Source organism: Dreissena polymorpha, chromosome 1, assembly GCF_020536995.1.
Source record: "Dreissena polymorpha isolate Duluth1 chromosome 1, UMN_Dpol_1.0, whole genome shotgun sequence".
Lineage (NCBI taxonomy): Eukaryota > Metazoa > Mollusca > Bivalvia > Myida > Dreissenidae > Dreissena > Dreissena polymorpha.
This window is the reverse complement of record NC_068355.1, coordinates 77900331-77917197: the sequence shown is the minus strand read 5'-3', so window position 1 is coordinate 77917197 and position 16867 is coordinate 77900331. Positions and strand designations below refer to the sequence as shown.

The following is a 16867-nucleotide window of genomic DNA, read 5'->3' as shown; positions in this document are numbered from 1 at the left end:
TTAACCTTGACATTGAACACGTGAAGACGTGGATTACATCGCTGGTGTAAAATGTGTTTTAGAATCAGTTTGGAATAATAGTTTGACAGAAAAAGTGTGAAATATATGGACATAAATAGCGGGTAAACAACTTATTTATTCTCTTTTATCAATAAAGCAATTAATATTGATAGAAAACGTCAAACTTTAAAAATGAAATAAAGTAATCACGAGGAATGGGCGACGCCATTGTAAATTTCACGGACATGCGATTCATGTGATTCACGAGGTGAACTATGTAAACAATCACACGTTGATATTCAAAATATACTACTCAAAACAAGTATGCCTTAGTTACTGATATAAACGATTTATGTGAACAACAATCGGAGTTTGAACCAGAAAGCAATTTTTATGCAGTAAGCTAAATATTTTATTCATAATTCAAAAAGAAAAACACTACAGACATGGAAAAGGACAGTAAAGACGTGAAAGCCGGTGATAAAAGAACCAGAGACAATGTGAGCAGCGTGAGTGACAATAGCATGTGTGAGCAAGTAAGTGTAAGGCAAAAGAAAAAGAAACAGAAGAACGTTAATAAAGTTAAAAGCGATGACGACGATACAGACATAGAAATTGCTACAGAACTAAAAAGCATTAATGAAAAACTGAAAAACGTCATTACCAAGGACAGCAAAGAACTTAAGGATCTAGTTAAAGAGATAGTCATTCAGCTGAAGGAAGAACTGTTTAGTACATTTATACAAAGATTAGATAAAATGGAGGGAGAACTGTTTGATAATGACATTGAAAACAACAAGAAGACCAAACAAATAGACGACTTACGTGGGGAGCTACAAGAACAAAAAGAAGAAAATGAACGCCTAAAAAAAGCCTTGAAAAACAACGAGTATGCAAACCAACTCCACATAAATGAACTTGAGCAATATAGCAGAATGAACAACATACGGATAGAGGGGATAGAAGACAGCGAAAGAGAGGATTATATAGAAACGACAGAAAAGGTGATAAACACTCTGAACGCCCACATTCCAGATTTGAATTTATCAAAGATTGACATCGACATAAGTCATCGGATTGGTCCTTTTCAGCGACAGAAAAAAAGGCCTATAATAGTAAAGATGGTTTCCCGAATGAGAAGACACCAAATTATGCAGGCGGCGAAACTACTACGCAAGAAAGCACAACCAGTCTACGTAAATGACCATCTGACCAAGCTCAACGCGGAAGTCTTCGCAAGTGTAAGAAGGAAGCAGTCAGACATTGTCAAATCAACATGGACACGTGAGGGAGCCATCTTTTACAGGGATGTCAATGAACAGACACACAAAGTCAACACAGAACAATATCGTTTCTGGTTGGACCTTCCCTGGCCAAACTGAGAACGCAAAGTGTTAACAGAACCTTTTCTTTTTTATACACTATCAGAAACACAGTGTGTTTGTTTTCGGGGGATCTTGCAACCACAGGTAAATTAAACAAACCACGGAAACCACGAGGAAACTTCCCGAAGCAGAGACGTTAGTTTTGACAGTGCGGTGATAAATACTATAGAATTAAGAAGCAATTAAATATTTATAACATAGTTTGGGCTACTTAAATTATTTAAACTTATTTGTTAAGCAGTTTATATTTTATATAAATAATTAATATATCGTTTAATCATTTGTATCTAGCTTAACATACCAAACACATAAATGACCACATAAAGGACATACATTCGTGATAATGATCATCTAATCGTTTTGTTTTTTTTGTAACTTGAGCAACAAACCATTTAAACGAGCCATCGGTTTAAAAAATGAGAAAATCAGAGAGAACGCATGCTTTCATAAATAAAATAGACCAACTCTTAACTGCAACATGTTATTTTAGTAAATTTGTTGATGCCTTTCTTCATTTGTAATTGTCGCTTTTATTGTAAAAAGTAAATGCACAAGTTTGTGATTATGATATAGAAATACTTAAGATATAAAAACTTCTAATGCATGTATAAATGTTGTTGCTGCGGTTGTTAATAACATTTGTTTTCTTTTAGAAAAACTATATATTTCAAATAGATTTTGTTATTTGCAGAGCATAGGTCAGAATAAATGTGTACTACATATATATAACTAAACCCGCTTAAAATGTGTACCTTTAAAAGTTTAACGAGCAATCCGATTAAGATTGTATTGTTAGCAGTTGTTGTTTGCTTTTTTTTGTTTTTTTTTCCCTAAAAATAGCTTAACTATATCTGAAGCGAATGTATCAACTCAGACTTTGTGAATATTTAAGGACTATATATAGGCACACCTCTTTGCTGTCTCGTCTTGTATGTTTTATTTTAATTATCCCCACGCTTTTTGAAAAAAAGGTGGGGATATTGTGGTGATCTCCGCCGTCCGTCCGTCTGTCCGTCCGTCTGTCCGTCCGTCCTGGCCACTATCTCCTCCTACACTAAAAGCACTAGAACCTTGAAATTTACACACATGGTAGCTATGAGCATATGTGCGACCCTGCACTATTTGGAATTTTGATCTGACCCCTGGGTCAAAAGTTATAGGGGTTGGGGTGGGGCCGCGTCAGAAATTATCACTCATTTTTTTAGGTTATTTTACATTTACTTCTTTATTTCTACACCGATTCACTTCAAATTGATACTGGACCTCACCTATGACAATACGGTCAATCTCAACCATGCATGGCCCCATTCCCAACCCTGGGGCGCCCCGCCCACATAGGCCACACCCACCAAAAATTTCCATTTACTATAATTTTTTCATTTCTACACGGATTCACTTCAAATTGATACTGAACTTTTGTTATGACATTAGGGTCAATCTCAACTATGCATGGCCCCAATCCCAACCCTGGGGCGCCCGCCCACATAGGCCACACCCACCAAAAAAATTCCATTTACTATAATTTTTTCATTTCTACACGGATTCACTTCAAATTGATACTGAACTTCTCTTATGACATTAGGGTCAATCTCAACTATGCATGGCTCCATAACCAACCCTGGGGCCCCGCCCACATAGACCACACCCACCCAAAATTGCCTTTACTATAATTTCTTCATTTCTACACCGATTCACTTCAAATTGATATTGAACTTCTCTTAAGACAATACAGTCAATCTCAACTATGCATGGCCCCATTACCAACCCTGGGGCGCCCCGCCCACATAGACCACACCCACCCAAAATTGCCTTTTACTATAATTTCTTCATTTCTACACCGATTCACTTCAAATTGATACTGAACCTCTCTTATGACAATACGGTCAATCTCAACTATGCATGGCACAATTACCAACCCTGGGGCGCCCTGCCCACATATGTCACACCCACCCAAAATTGCCTTTTACTATAACTTCTTCATTTCTACACCAATTCACTTCTAATTGATGATGAACTTCTCTTATGACAATACGGTCAATCTCAGCTATGCATGGCCCCATTACCAACCCTGGGGCACACCTAGGTCAAACATTCGGCGTGGGGATACGCGTCGGCCTCTGCCGCGCCATTTCTAGTTGTGATTGTTATAACACAATATTGTTTGTTTGTTTTGTTTGTTTTTTTAAAGATTATTTTTATGTGGATCTACAGTTTTTCGAGTCCAATTTAAATTTGAAATGTTTTATGAAGTGAAACATTATAAGATAAATAAGATATTTCTGGAGATGAAAAATATAATTGTGTGTATGCATGTTATGATAAGAGGAGTCAAACACACACACTCACACATGCACACGCGCACAGGACGCATAAACGCTAAAAACTGTTTTGTAGCATACATAGACACATCTTCTTATAACTTGCCATTATGGCTGTCTAAACTTTTGTTTTCGTGTTTTAGACGGTCAAACAGTGGCAGCTTTAAATAAATATACAAGGTTAAATAATGTTTTTTCTGTAACCGTTAAAGCAATCTAGCTTCCACTAGGTGGCTAAAATTAACGGCACTGTTCTTAGAGATAAAAAGTTCAGCACACTTGCACATAAGAACACAGACACAAAGGCATACACGCACACGCACACACACACACGCACGCACGCACGCACGCACGCACGCACGCACGCACGCACACACACACACACACACACACACACACACACACACACACACACACGCGCACACACACGCACACACACACACACACACACACACGCACGCACGCACGCACGCGCGCACGCACACACACACATACACACACACACACATACACACACACATACACACACGCACACACGCACGCACACACACACGCACACATGCACGCACGCACAAACGCACGCACGCACGCACAAAGAGAGTACGCATACTTTTATAAATGAAAAAGACCAACTCTTAACTGCAACACGTTATTTTAGTAAATATGTTGATGTCTTTCTTCATTCGTAATTGTCGCCTTTATTGTAAAAAGTAAATGCACAAGTTTGGGATTATGATATAGAAATACTTAAGATATGAAAACTTCTAATGTATGTATAAATCTTGTTGCTGCTGTTTTTAATAACATTTGTTTTCTTTTAGAAAAACCAGATACTTTGTTATAGATCTTGTTATTTGCAGTGCATAGGTCAGAATAAATGTGTACTACATATATATAACTAAAACCTCTTAAAATGTGTACCTTCTAAAGTTTAACGAGTAATCCGATTAAGATTGTATTGTTAGCAGTTGTTGTTTTTTTTTTATATTTTTTTTTCCCTAAAAATAGCTTTACTATATCTGAAGCGAATGTATTACGCAGACTTTGTGAATATTTAAGGACTGTATAAAGGCACATCTCGTTGCTGTCTCGTCTTGTATATGTTTTATTTTACTTGTGATTGTTATAACACAATATTGTTGTTTTTTTTTTGTTCTTTTTTGAAGATTATTTTTATGTGGATCTACAGTTTTTCGAGTTCAATTTAAATATGAAATGTTTTATGAAGTGAAACATTACAAGATAAATAAGATATTTTTGGAGATGAGGAATAGAATTGTGTGTATGCATGTTATGATAAGAGGAGTCAAACACACACACACTCACACACGCACACGCGCACAAGACGCATACACGCTAAAACTGTTTTGTAGCATACATAGACACATCTTCTTATAATTTGCCATAATGGCTGTCTAAACTTTAGTTCTCGTGTTTTTAGACGACCAAACAGGGGCAGCTTTAAATAAATACACAAGGTTAAATAATTCTTTTTCTGTAACCGTTTGGCAATCTAGCTTCCACTAGGGGGCTAAAATTAACGGGACTGTTCTTAGATATTAAGTTCAGCACACTTGCACATAAGAACACGGACACAAAAGCATACACACGCACATATACATGCACACACACACGCACGCACGCACGCACGCACAAACGCACGCGCACACACATACTCGCTCTAATTAGTTTATTTAGTTTAGTCCGAGTGTATTAGTTCATATGTTTATTGAATGTGTCTGTTATACAATTTTTGTATATTTATTTTTTTATGGCAAAACCCTTCCCTTTTTGTTATTGTAAACAGTTTTATTTATCATGTGTACCTGTTGCTTTTCGGGATGTAACCAAAACTTTTATTTTAAGGGTCGAGTTACAAATACTTATAACACAGTGTCGTTGAAAAGATGAGAACGACGAATACATTTTTTTTTTAAATGACAGTCGAAATATGTAGTTATAACACAAAAGGGTTAGCATCATCAGCAAAACGTACCATTATGTTTCAATGGCTTAAGGAAAACAAATTTAAAATATGCTTTCTTCAAGAACTACACTGTAACGCAGATGTAGATAACACACCTTGGGGTAATCAATGGGGAGGAGACCTTTTCTTGAGCGGAAATAGTTCTAACTCTCTAGGCATTGGCATTTTTATCAAGAAAGATTTAGACTTTAAATATAACATTTTAGAATATGAGGAAATTATAATAGGCAGGCTACAATTATTGAAAATAGAAATACAAGGGAAAATAATTGTTTTGTTTAATATTTATGGTCCAAACACGGATAATACGGATTTTTTTAACACTTTGGATATACATATACAGAAATATAATGATCATTCACTAATCCTTGGTGGGGATTTTAACACTGTTATTAACTATAAGTTAGATAAACTAAACGGTCGATCAGATACAAATAAAAAAAGTAACGAAAAAATAAAAGAAATAATAGAAAACAATGACCTATGTGATATATGGCGTTTAAAAAATCCACATAAAAAAGTTTACACATGGCATTCAAACACTCGACCGCCTATATTTTGTCGCTTAGATTATTTTTTAATATCTCAGGACATTGTAAATTGTCTCGCAGATTGCAACATTTCCACAGGGTTCAAATCGGACCACTCAATAATATCAATTAAATTAAATCTACATGTATATTGCAGAGGTCCAGGATACTTTAAAATAAATAATTCATATTTATTGGAACAAGAATATCAATGTATCCGGGCGTCTATATCGGAAATCGCAAACATCAATCGCGAAGCTAATCCAAATACTTTGTGGGAAATAATTAAAGGAAGCATTCGAGACGAGACAATTAAATATGCCAGCAAAAGAAATAAGAAGAAAAAGGAACAGGAAGAAACACTTAAATCGAAAATTACAGAGCTAGAACAACAACTTATAATAAATAGCAATGATTTAGATAAATGCAAACAACTGATCGACTCAAAAAGTGATTTAAATAATCTAATTGAAAATAATATAAAAGGAATACTGCTACGAGCTAAGGCACAGTGGATTGAAGGCTCCGAAAAAAACACAAAATATTTTGCAAATCTGGAAAAAAAACGAGCAGAAGCCAAAAGTATACAACAACTCAAAACTAAAAATAATAGCATAATACAAGACCAAAAAGACATACTAAATCACACAGCAAACTTTTATAAAGATCTTTATAAAAAGGACACCAATATAGAAAAAAACAATTATGAACGTTTCTTTACGAATATATGCAATAAGATAAGTCCAGAACAAACGCAAAATGAACAAAAGTATCTATCACAGCATGAATGCGCTAAAGCATTGTTAGACATGAAGAACAATAAAAGTCCAGGATCTGATGGTATCTCTGCAGAATTTTATAAAATATTTTGGACAGATATTAAGGAATATGTTGTTAATTCTCTTAATTACTCTTTAGACACAAATAACCTTACAGAACTGCAAAAACAAAGCATAATTACTTTACTACCCAAGACCGAAAAAGACACCCTTTTGATCGATAACTGGAGGCCTGTCTCACTTCTTAATGTGGATTACAAAATAGCTACAAAAGCCATTGCCAATCGCATAAAACCTTTCTTAAATCACATAATTAGTACAAACCAAACCGGCTTTATCAAAGGGAGGTACATTGGCGAAAATGTAAGACTTTTACAAGAAATTATTGAACGAATTGATGAATCTAACGAAACCGGCCTAATATTTTTTTCTGATTTTAATAAAGCCTTCGACAGTCTTGATCATGAATTTATGTTTAAATGCCTGAGCCATTTCGGTTTTAGCGAACACACTTTACAGTGGGTTAAGTTATTCTATAAAGATGCAACATCGCGTGTTACAAATAATGGACATTTTTCGGAGTTTTTCTGTATCAAAAGAGGGGTGAGGCAAGGATGTCCTTTATCGCCGTACCTTTTTATTATCTGCATTGAATTAATGTCGATAGACATAGAACTTAACACAGAAGTAAAAGGAATAAAAATTAATAATGTAGAACTAAAACAGTCACTTTTTGCTGATGACGCTTCTTTCATACTAGACGGTTCTCGTACATCGTTCGAAACATTAATAAAAATCATAGAAGAATTTGCAGAAATATCCGGACTTACATTAAACAGACAGAAATGTAAAATACTTAAAATAGGGGCATTCAAAAATAACCCAATCGAGTTTTGCAAACATAAACAATTCATTTGGAACTCTAAACACGCCTCAGCTTTAGGGATAGAATTTAGTAACGAACCAACAGAAATAATGTTATTAAATTTTCCTGAAAAAATTCATGCTTTTGAAACTTGTTTGAATAAATGGAAACGGTGGAAACTATCGTTAATTGGAAAAATCACAGTTTTAAAAAACTTTGCAATACCCAAGCTTGTATATCCATTAACAGTTTTGCCAAATCCATCCCAAGAAATCATTTCAAAAATAAATACACTATGTTTCAAATTTCTGTGGGATGAAAAACCTGATAAAATTGCCAGAAAGCAGATCATACAAGATTATGCCGATGGTGGTTTAAAAATGTTAGACATTGACCTATTCTTAACATCCCTCAAAGCCAGTTGGGTGAAAAGATTTATATTTCAACCCGACTCAAAACTGATTAGAATATATACCAATATGCTAAACAACTATGGAGGAATGTTAATTTTCAAATCAAATTACCATGAAAAAGATGTTAGAGACCTAAACATCAAATCCGAATTCTTAAAAAACATCCTCTGTGGATGGCTCAGTGTCTCCTTAGAAAAAAATGAAATCCCAATACAAAAGCAAATTATCTGGAATAATACATTTATAAAAAACGAAAATAAAACTTTTTTTATTAAAACATGGTTCGAAAGAGGTATTCAATATATTGAACATATATATGATTTTAGAAAAAGAGAATTTTACAGTTTCCAAGATATAGTAATTCTTTATGAAATAGATAAAGCAGATTTTATAAAATACCATCAAATTGTCAAAAGCATACCCGTCGATTGGAAAAATAAACTAAAAATAAACGATATCATTTATACCACCCCGGAATACATGCTTAACAAAATAACAGAACATACAAAAGCTTGCAAACTAGTTTATAAATCTCTTTTACTAAAACACAAACCTGAAAAGTTCAAACAATTTGACAAATGGAAAGACACGCTTAATAATCCAGAAATTAATCAAAGAACTATCTTCAGTCAATCAGTTAAATTAACTATTGACACCAAACTTAGAAATTTCCAATATAAATATCTCATGCACATTTTACCAAACAACACTTACCTACATAAATGCAATCTTGTTCCGTCAACCTTATGCGATTTTTGTAATATGTACTCAGAAACGAATATTCATGTATTCTGGGATTGTCATCTCATTCAAAAATTTTGGATGGATATCAAAAACTTTATTGACAACAAATCAAACAGGTTAGAAAACATTGAACTAAATTTTGCAAAAATATCATTCTGTAATTTCACCATAGCTGACTCCAAAAATGCACACGTTATAAACTCCGTAATATTATTGGCTAAATACTTTATCTTTAAATGCAAACAGGAAAAAGCAACACCGCAAATAGATGCTTTTGTATCTTTTTTTAATAATCGAATTAAACTCGAGGAATTAATAGCGACAACACAAAATAAATTACATATATTTTATACTCACTGGACATTTGTAACATAGGTACACCTACCCAAAAGCAACATACACTTTCCTTTTTTTTAATTTTTAGTTGTTTTTTTTCTATCCATATATTTATGTAACTTTGTGATTCTATTCCATGTTGGTGAAACTTAAAACATATTCATTCACACCAACCATAGTCTTCACTGATGCTTTGTATTATAATTATATCGAGAAAAATGTGAAACAAATATATTAAAAACTATGTATTTCATACAGTATATGTTCTGCAATTATGTAATAAAAATATTACGATGGAAATAAAAAACGGAATAACAAAAAAAAAAAAAAAAAAAAAAAAAAAAAAAACAAACATACATATGCAATAACAGCATGCGTGACAATTATATACAAAACATACATCCTTTTGAGGAAAGATCAATTTAAAAAGTAATGACATACAACATGTTTTAGTGAGAATGTCACATGGATGGGGTTAATAAAAAGTGATCATGTAATGTTAACACGAAATTTTATAATTGTTACAAATATAACATTATTCTAAGCTTATTGTCTTTGTGGAAGATATATCATTTATACTACACATATAGCACATCTTCTCGTAACTTAAAGCATTTTAAACAAAACATGGCAAGTTTTCTTAACACTATTTTGTTTGAACAATTAAGTAGTTCGATAAACTTGAACATACTAGGTCGTGATCTGTAATACTTTGGAATTAATGTATTCCTAATATCGGCATAATAAGGACATTTAATAACAAAGTGATATTCATCCTCGATATCATTGAGGTTGCATAAAACACATCTGCGTTGATCTCTGACAATGTTCTGGTGTCTACCCGTTTCAATTAATAATTTGTGAGACGACAAACGTAATTTAGCAATAATATTCCTATGTTTTTTATTTTCAACAATATCAAGATACAGATATAGATTATATGGATAAGAGGGTGATGCATGCCAAATGGCATTATACACCATCTGTTAATAATGGAGTAATGGCCCTTTGTATCTTGAAAAAAAAATGTTTTTTTGAGTGTCAAATATAACACTTTTGTGTCCAGAAGCATATTGGCGGGGGATATCAATTCAACGAATTTGCTTGTTAATAATGGGTTTCAACCTTTCACTAACAATGGGCGTCTGGTTTATCATCTCCACGAGGAAAATCCGACATGCATTAATTCGATGGGATCCTATCGATGTGACCCAATGTAATCCTTTGAGCATTAGACAGTATTTGCCGATACAGCGGTTTGATATTTTGATGTAAAATTTCGAAACGGAGCAATATAATAAAGTAATTACAGGCAATAACATTTAGCTTGTGAAAATGTAAATGCTTTAAAAATGACATCTTGTTGAAATGCTACCGTAAAATCAAAGATAAAATGGTGATATTTTAAATCAACATATGTATTTTTATCAATATTGTGTGCTGTTGTGAAAAATCTCATACGAGGTATATTGGTACCATTACCCAAAGAGCATGTTTATTAATTGTAATATAAATTGACAAAGCTCAAGTATTCCTTTCTCTAATCTTATCGCCCCTCCTCATCGTATCGTCACGTAATGAAAATCGATAAGAATCAAGGCTCGCGCTTATCTGAAGTTGTCCGAATACGGTTCGTTTATTGCAAGCAGACGTATTTTGCCTTTCAACATTGAAATCATGCGAAAAAAACAGGTATAACACATTAAATCGTATTAAAAACACTGGAGTTTTAAAAAATATTTCGCAATTATCACTCTCAAATGTTAAAATTCCCAATATTTACCGTCTACTTCTGCGAATCTTTTTGCATCCTATGCTAACCTTGACATTGTTTGTTCACTGCATGCAGATGCTTTATGTATACGATAGTCCAGTAGCTGTAATCTACCGGTTCAAATACACCACAGTCACGTCCAAAAATTAACGCGCAAATTGTCTGTGTTATTTTACTCTCATTTATTATGACGTGACCATAAATCCAAAAATATATAAATTGTTTTTGAGAAAAGTGTGTGCATGAGAAGGGTTAGTGACTTAACTTTTGTGAGTTAGGGAGTGACTGGGCGAGTGAGTGAGTGACTGGGCGAGTGAGTGAGTGAGTGAGTGACTGGGCGAGTGTGTGAGTGACTGGGCGAGTGAGTGAGTGACTGGGCGAGTGAGTGAGTGACTGAGTGAATACAAAAATACACATTTTAAAGATGAAATTTTCCTTTCAGAAAAACCCAATAGGTTTTTAATAAATAAAATAAAGAGGCGTCAATATGATATCGAGTCATTGAACCTCGCGTGTAAAGCAGTCCACGAGAAAGGCGTTAAAGTTAAAACGTCAACCAGAATGTTTGGTATTCCCCGTACAACGCTCAGAGATATGGTGTCTGGCCATGTGAATCACGATAAAGCGGTAGTTGATGGGGCCCCTTTTTTTGAGTCTCGATGAGGAGCGGGTACTTGTTGATTACGTGGAAACACTAGCACAGCTTGGGTACGGACTCACAAATAAGAGGCTAAAAACACTGGCAGGCGACCTGGTCTTCTCGTTTGGAAGAAAAAAAGAACAACAAACCTATGAGCAACAATTGGCTCTACGGATTTCTTCACAGATGGGAACACCAAATCGCTTCGCTTTCAGCTAAGAGGCTGGAGAGTAAACGGGCCAAGTCAGCAACGCCGGAAGCTGTTGGCATCTACTTTAAAAATCTACTCAACACATTGACAACGTACAATCACCTAGATAAACCACACTTAATCTTCAATATGGACGAAACCGGCATAACCCCAGAGCACAGACCTCCAAACATTATTGCTCCCGTTGGTGTCAAAGAACAGACCATAACTTCCCCACGTTCCACCACAACGACCATAATAGGATGCGCAAATGCCATTGGAAATGCACTACCGCCGTTCTTCATATTCAAGGGGACGCGTTTTGATCCTGCATTAATGAGCGGCGCATCAGCGGGAGCATACTGCACACTGTCCGAATCCGGCTGGATACATGGAACAATAATAAAGGAATTTCTCCAAACCACTTTCTTCCACACGTCGGCAACATGAACGCCAATCCCAATCAACATGTATTGCTGATATACGACGGACATGCTTCACATGTTTCGATAGACACCATTGAATGAATGGACCAAGAGTCATAAAGTAGTTCTATTTTTGCTACCTGCTCATACCTCCCATCTTCTCCAGCCGATGGATGTAGGCGTTTTTGGACCCTTCAAAACGTACTACAATGCGGAATGCGCATCGTTTTTGACCAAAAACATGGGGCAGCAAATTACTAGGCATAAACTATGCGCACTAGCTAGCAAAGCCTACCTAAAGTCAATGACATCCGCAAACATTCAGTCGGCTTTTCGAAAGTCGGGCATTTTCCCCTATGCAAATGATGTTGTGCCATTTTAAAAACTATTCCCTTGTGAAAGCTTTCGCGAAAAGGACCCAATCGGAAAAGTGAAGGCTTTAAAAGGCGGAGAGGAAGCAGTGAAGCTATTCATGGAACAACACATCAAAACATCGCAGGACCTTTGTTCTATCAACAAAGCATGCCCGATGTGTAAATGTTCATGTCGCATGAAAAAAGATGAACAAAAGGATGGGACGCTGAAGAAGCCGTCATCTGGTGGAAAAGAAATAACTCTTGACGTGTTTCATTCGGAACTTAAACAATATCACAAACAACGGGACAACAAATGAAAAAAATAATAATGAAATCCAAGACAACTTGAATGCCATACAAACTAGTAAAATTCAGGTGCCATCATAAATCCCATTTGAAATGAATTTCATGATCTGACCGACTCAGATGAAGAATTGGACGATGACATTCCGTGCTGTATTTGCAACCAGATCACACCGCCTACACTACGCAAACAACCTTGTCTGAAGATTGTAAATTGGGCCCAGTGCGACAAGTGCGATGGTTGGTGCATCTTGCATTCTGCACTTCAGTTCGGGTCGTGAGGCGGAATAGTCAATTCTTTTGTCCAAAATGTCAAGTCGATTTGTGAAATTAACCATTACCGTTGGAAAACTTTAACTTAGTCGAATTTAATTGAATATCAAAGTTATTAGCGGTGTAGGAGATCGGTTAGAAGTGTTATCTCGTTGCTTTTACTGTCTTTAACGAATCCAGTTGCATTTTGTCGGCAACTGCATGGGGACATGTGTGTTTTCGATGAAAAAGGTCACGTCCAGTGTTCCAAAATCTTTCAGCAATAGGCATATAGTGCGTTTCATACCTTGTGTATATATAATACATATATGAGGGTTATTTTTTCATACTGTGTTTTTTTGTCAATATTCGTTGTTGAACAGTAAAACCATACACAATAGGTGTACATTTAACAATCTGGAACCCCTGGGGTAAGCTCGAGGGGGGTGGGGGGGGTAGGGCCCCGGGGGGGGGGGTGTCCCGGGGGGGGGGCAAATTTATGATACTGCTGCCTGTGGCTGTCCTGAAATTCAACATTGATTTCAAAATCTTTACTGATTCGTACTCTTTCTTAGTGTTTAGTACTTTTTATCATTTTAAAGTTAAATGAACTGTGTCACAGTAAAAGAGACATTAAGGCGATTGTGGCCAGTTTGGATCTAGATCAGCCTGCAGTCGCTTGAAAGCTGTTTGCTTAAACGCGTTTTTCTGACAATAACAAATAATTTAATTGGATACTGATTTGACTGCGCTTTTCCTGTGACCTGGCTCAAATAATAGAATTGTCATCAATCAAATTATTTATTTCGAACATAAATCAATTGTTTTTCTTGTCCCTCGGGATCAATGACTCCAGCACTCTCCTGTTGAGAATTGAATACTGCTAAAGGCGATGCTAGGGGGCGTGAGAAATGTTGCACCTTCCATTATCGCTCGATTGTTCATTGTCGGCTCGGGTACTACGTACATGTACCCCGGGTACTCTTAAGTATACTTACATGTATCCCGGGTACGGTAAATATACTAAAATGTACCCGGGAAATTTAACCCTAAATCAGTCGTTGTCGACTATTTTTTTGTAATTACACATTTATGTCAATTTTCTGTAGAATGGCCTCTATATTATCGGAACACATACTCAAAAAGCATGTTGATGCAGTGTTTTTTGAAGAGAAGTGTGTTTAAGAAAATCGGTTGCGCGTTTTACGACATCGGATTTTGGGCGCGAATACAACTCGGGTACAGTCTAATATGGACCGAGTACAATTACGTTTATTTACCGTACCTGGGGTTCATGTAAGTATACTTAGAGTACCCAGGGTTCATGTAAGTATACTTAAGAGTACTCGGGGTACATGTAAGTAGTACCAGAGCCGTCAATGACCAATCAAGCTCCATTATCCCTCATGAACCGACTCAAAAAACCGAGTCGGCAATATTTGACTTAATTTTTGGTTTGGTTGCTCTCGAGGGATCGAAAATTTCAGAATCTTCCTAAAAGCCCTATGGGTTTGATCCTCAGAAGCGACATTGAAAACTAGCATACTTTGTTATCTAAAATGCTGCTAAACCTGATATACATTGATAATGTGAATTTTCTCTCACATGATGTTCATCAGTCATATTATATAAAAACTTACAGCAGTAGTAAACAACTGGACAATAATTAATGAACGCATCTTTCATTTGTCTTTGACACTTTGATTTTGACATGGCCTAGATTCAATATGTGACTGGACTTTACCAGCACTCTTGTAACAGAGCTAAAGTTTAAATGTACCATTGAAGATCACCTAAATCCAGATTTGCTATTATAGACGTGTGAAAAGTTTTAAGGGTGTGACAAGTAAGCAAAAATTGGTCATTACCCAGAGGCCACAACTGATCTATGACTGTATTAAAACAAGAAAAATCAGTGCCTGATTAAGATTTCCTTAGATAGTTCAATAAAAACTAATTTCATAAGCCTGGTAACAGTTTAATGGTAATGCTACCAATGTGTCACACCAGGGCCTTGAATTTGAAATCTAGGACATGCATGGTCATTTCTTCATGAAATTAGGACACAAAATTGTATTTTAAGTCCTTAATTGACCTGGCTATAGTTCTCAGATTATTATAAGCTCAATCAGTATATTTATATCATTATTTATGCTTTGTGTATTGTTAACATATACACAATCATGCAGTTACATGATAGCAATAAATAATATCGAAGCTACCCATACTATAAAGGTCATTGACAAAGCCTATGATCAAAATGTGAACACATTTAGTGTAATCGCCCTCTCGTGCCAGCAAAAACAACACGTTGACAGGTTGTCATTTTTGACAGTTCTACTTTCACTTTCATTTTGTGATATCAAACTATTGACTATTATGTGGCTGAGAAAAATATCGCCATTGCTTTTTATGCGCCCGGTAGGGTGGCCTATATCAGTTGAACTGTCAGTCAGTCAGTCAGTCAGTCAGTCAGTCAGTCAGTCAGTCAGTCAGTCAGTCAGTCAGTCAGTGTGTCAGTCTGTCCGTCCGTCCGAAAACTTTAATGGCCATAACTTTTTTAATATTGAACATAGCAACTTGATATTTGACATACATGTGCATCTCATGGAGCCTCACATTTTCAGTTGTGAAAGGTGAAGGTCATCCTTCAAGGTCAAATGTCAAATATAAAGCGTCTGTCTGTATGTCCGAAAACTTTAACATTGGCCATAACTTTTTCAATATTGGCGTGCATGCGTATCTCATAGAGCTGCACATATTGATTGGTGAAAGGTCAAGGTCATCCTTCAAGGTCAAAGGTCAAATTTTGCAATATTGAAGATAGCAACTCCATATTCGGCATGCATGTGTATGTCATGGAGCTGCACATTTTGAGTGGTGAAAGGTCAAGGTCATCATTCAAGGTCAAAGGTAAAATATATGGCTTCAAAGCTGTGCAGCAGGGGACATTGTGTTTCACAAACACAGCTCTTGTTGAATATATTTTCTGCACATTCCTTAAAAAAACTTACATCAATACATGATTTTCTTCGTTAATTCAATCATTCCTGACAGACTTGTGTACATATTTCGCTTACATTTTGACGCGCGTAGGTAGGACCGCATTACCGCTTCCGAAATGTGTATTCATACTATTGCCTTCGAGGAACTTATCTGATGTTTGACGGAAAGGGCCGAAAATGACCAATTTTTTGTTCGTACCCAAATTTTTTTTGGTCCCATTTTTTTTGTTCCCAAATATTTTTTCGTACCCAAATTTTTTCGCAAAATTTTTGTACCAATTTTTTTTTTCGTACCAACATACACAATTGTGGTGATTGTGGTGATGTAGATAAACTTAACTTGATGCTTTTATATCCATCCTCTCAATAGCATCGTCTCACCAGTACTGTCAGTACTTTGATTACTTTTTCGTTGCCCCTCTTACGTTCAGAAGTTGTACTTCACTTTGCGAACTGAATTGTAGCATGAACTCTTGCCCTTTCCCATAATAAATAGCAACCAATCACGAGTGGCGATACAATGAGACAGCGCTCGAATGACATGGAGCAGCAGAGGGAGGTAAGT

At 35.8% G+C, this 16867-nt stretch overlaps 2 protein-coding genes across 3 annotated transcripts in view; one reads left to right on the top strand and one right to left on the bottom strand.

Moving 5' to 3' along the window:
* The window catches only part of LOC127836523 (beta-adrenergic receptor kinase 2-like), a 417424-nt gene that overhangs the window by 134273 nt on the left and 266284 nt on the right, over positions 1–16867 (bottom strand). The window lies entirely within an intron of this gene.
* Positions 447–1382, top strand: LOC127832058 (myosin-6-like). The gene has a single exon (XM_052357238.1). The coding sequence runs from the start codon at positions 447–449 to the stop codon at positions 1380–1382; it is 936 nt and encodes a 311-aa protein (XP_052213198.1).

What these genes read in the sequence shown, in the direction of transcription:
- LOC127832058 (XM_052357238.1), top strand. Translation starts at nt 447, where the DNA reads ATGGAAAAGGACAGTAAAGACGTGAAAGCCGGTGATAAAAGAACCAGA.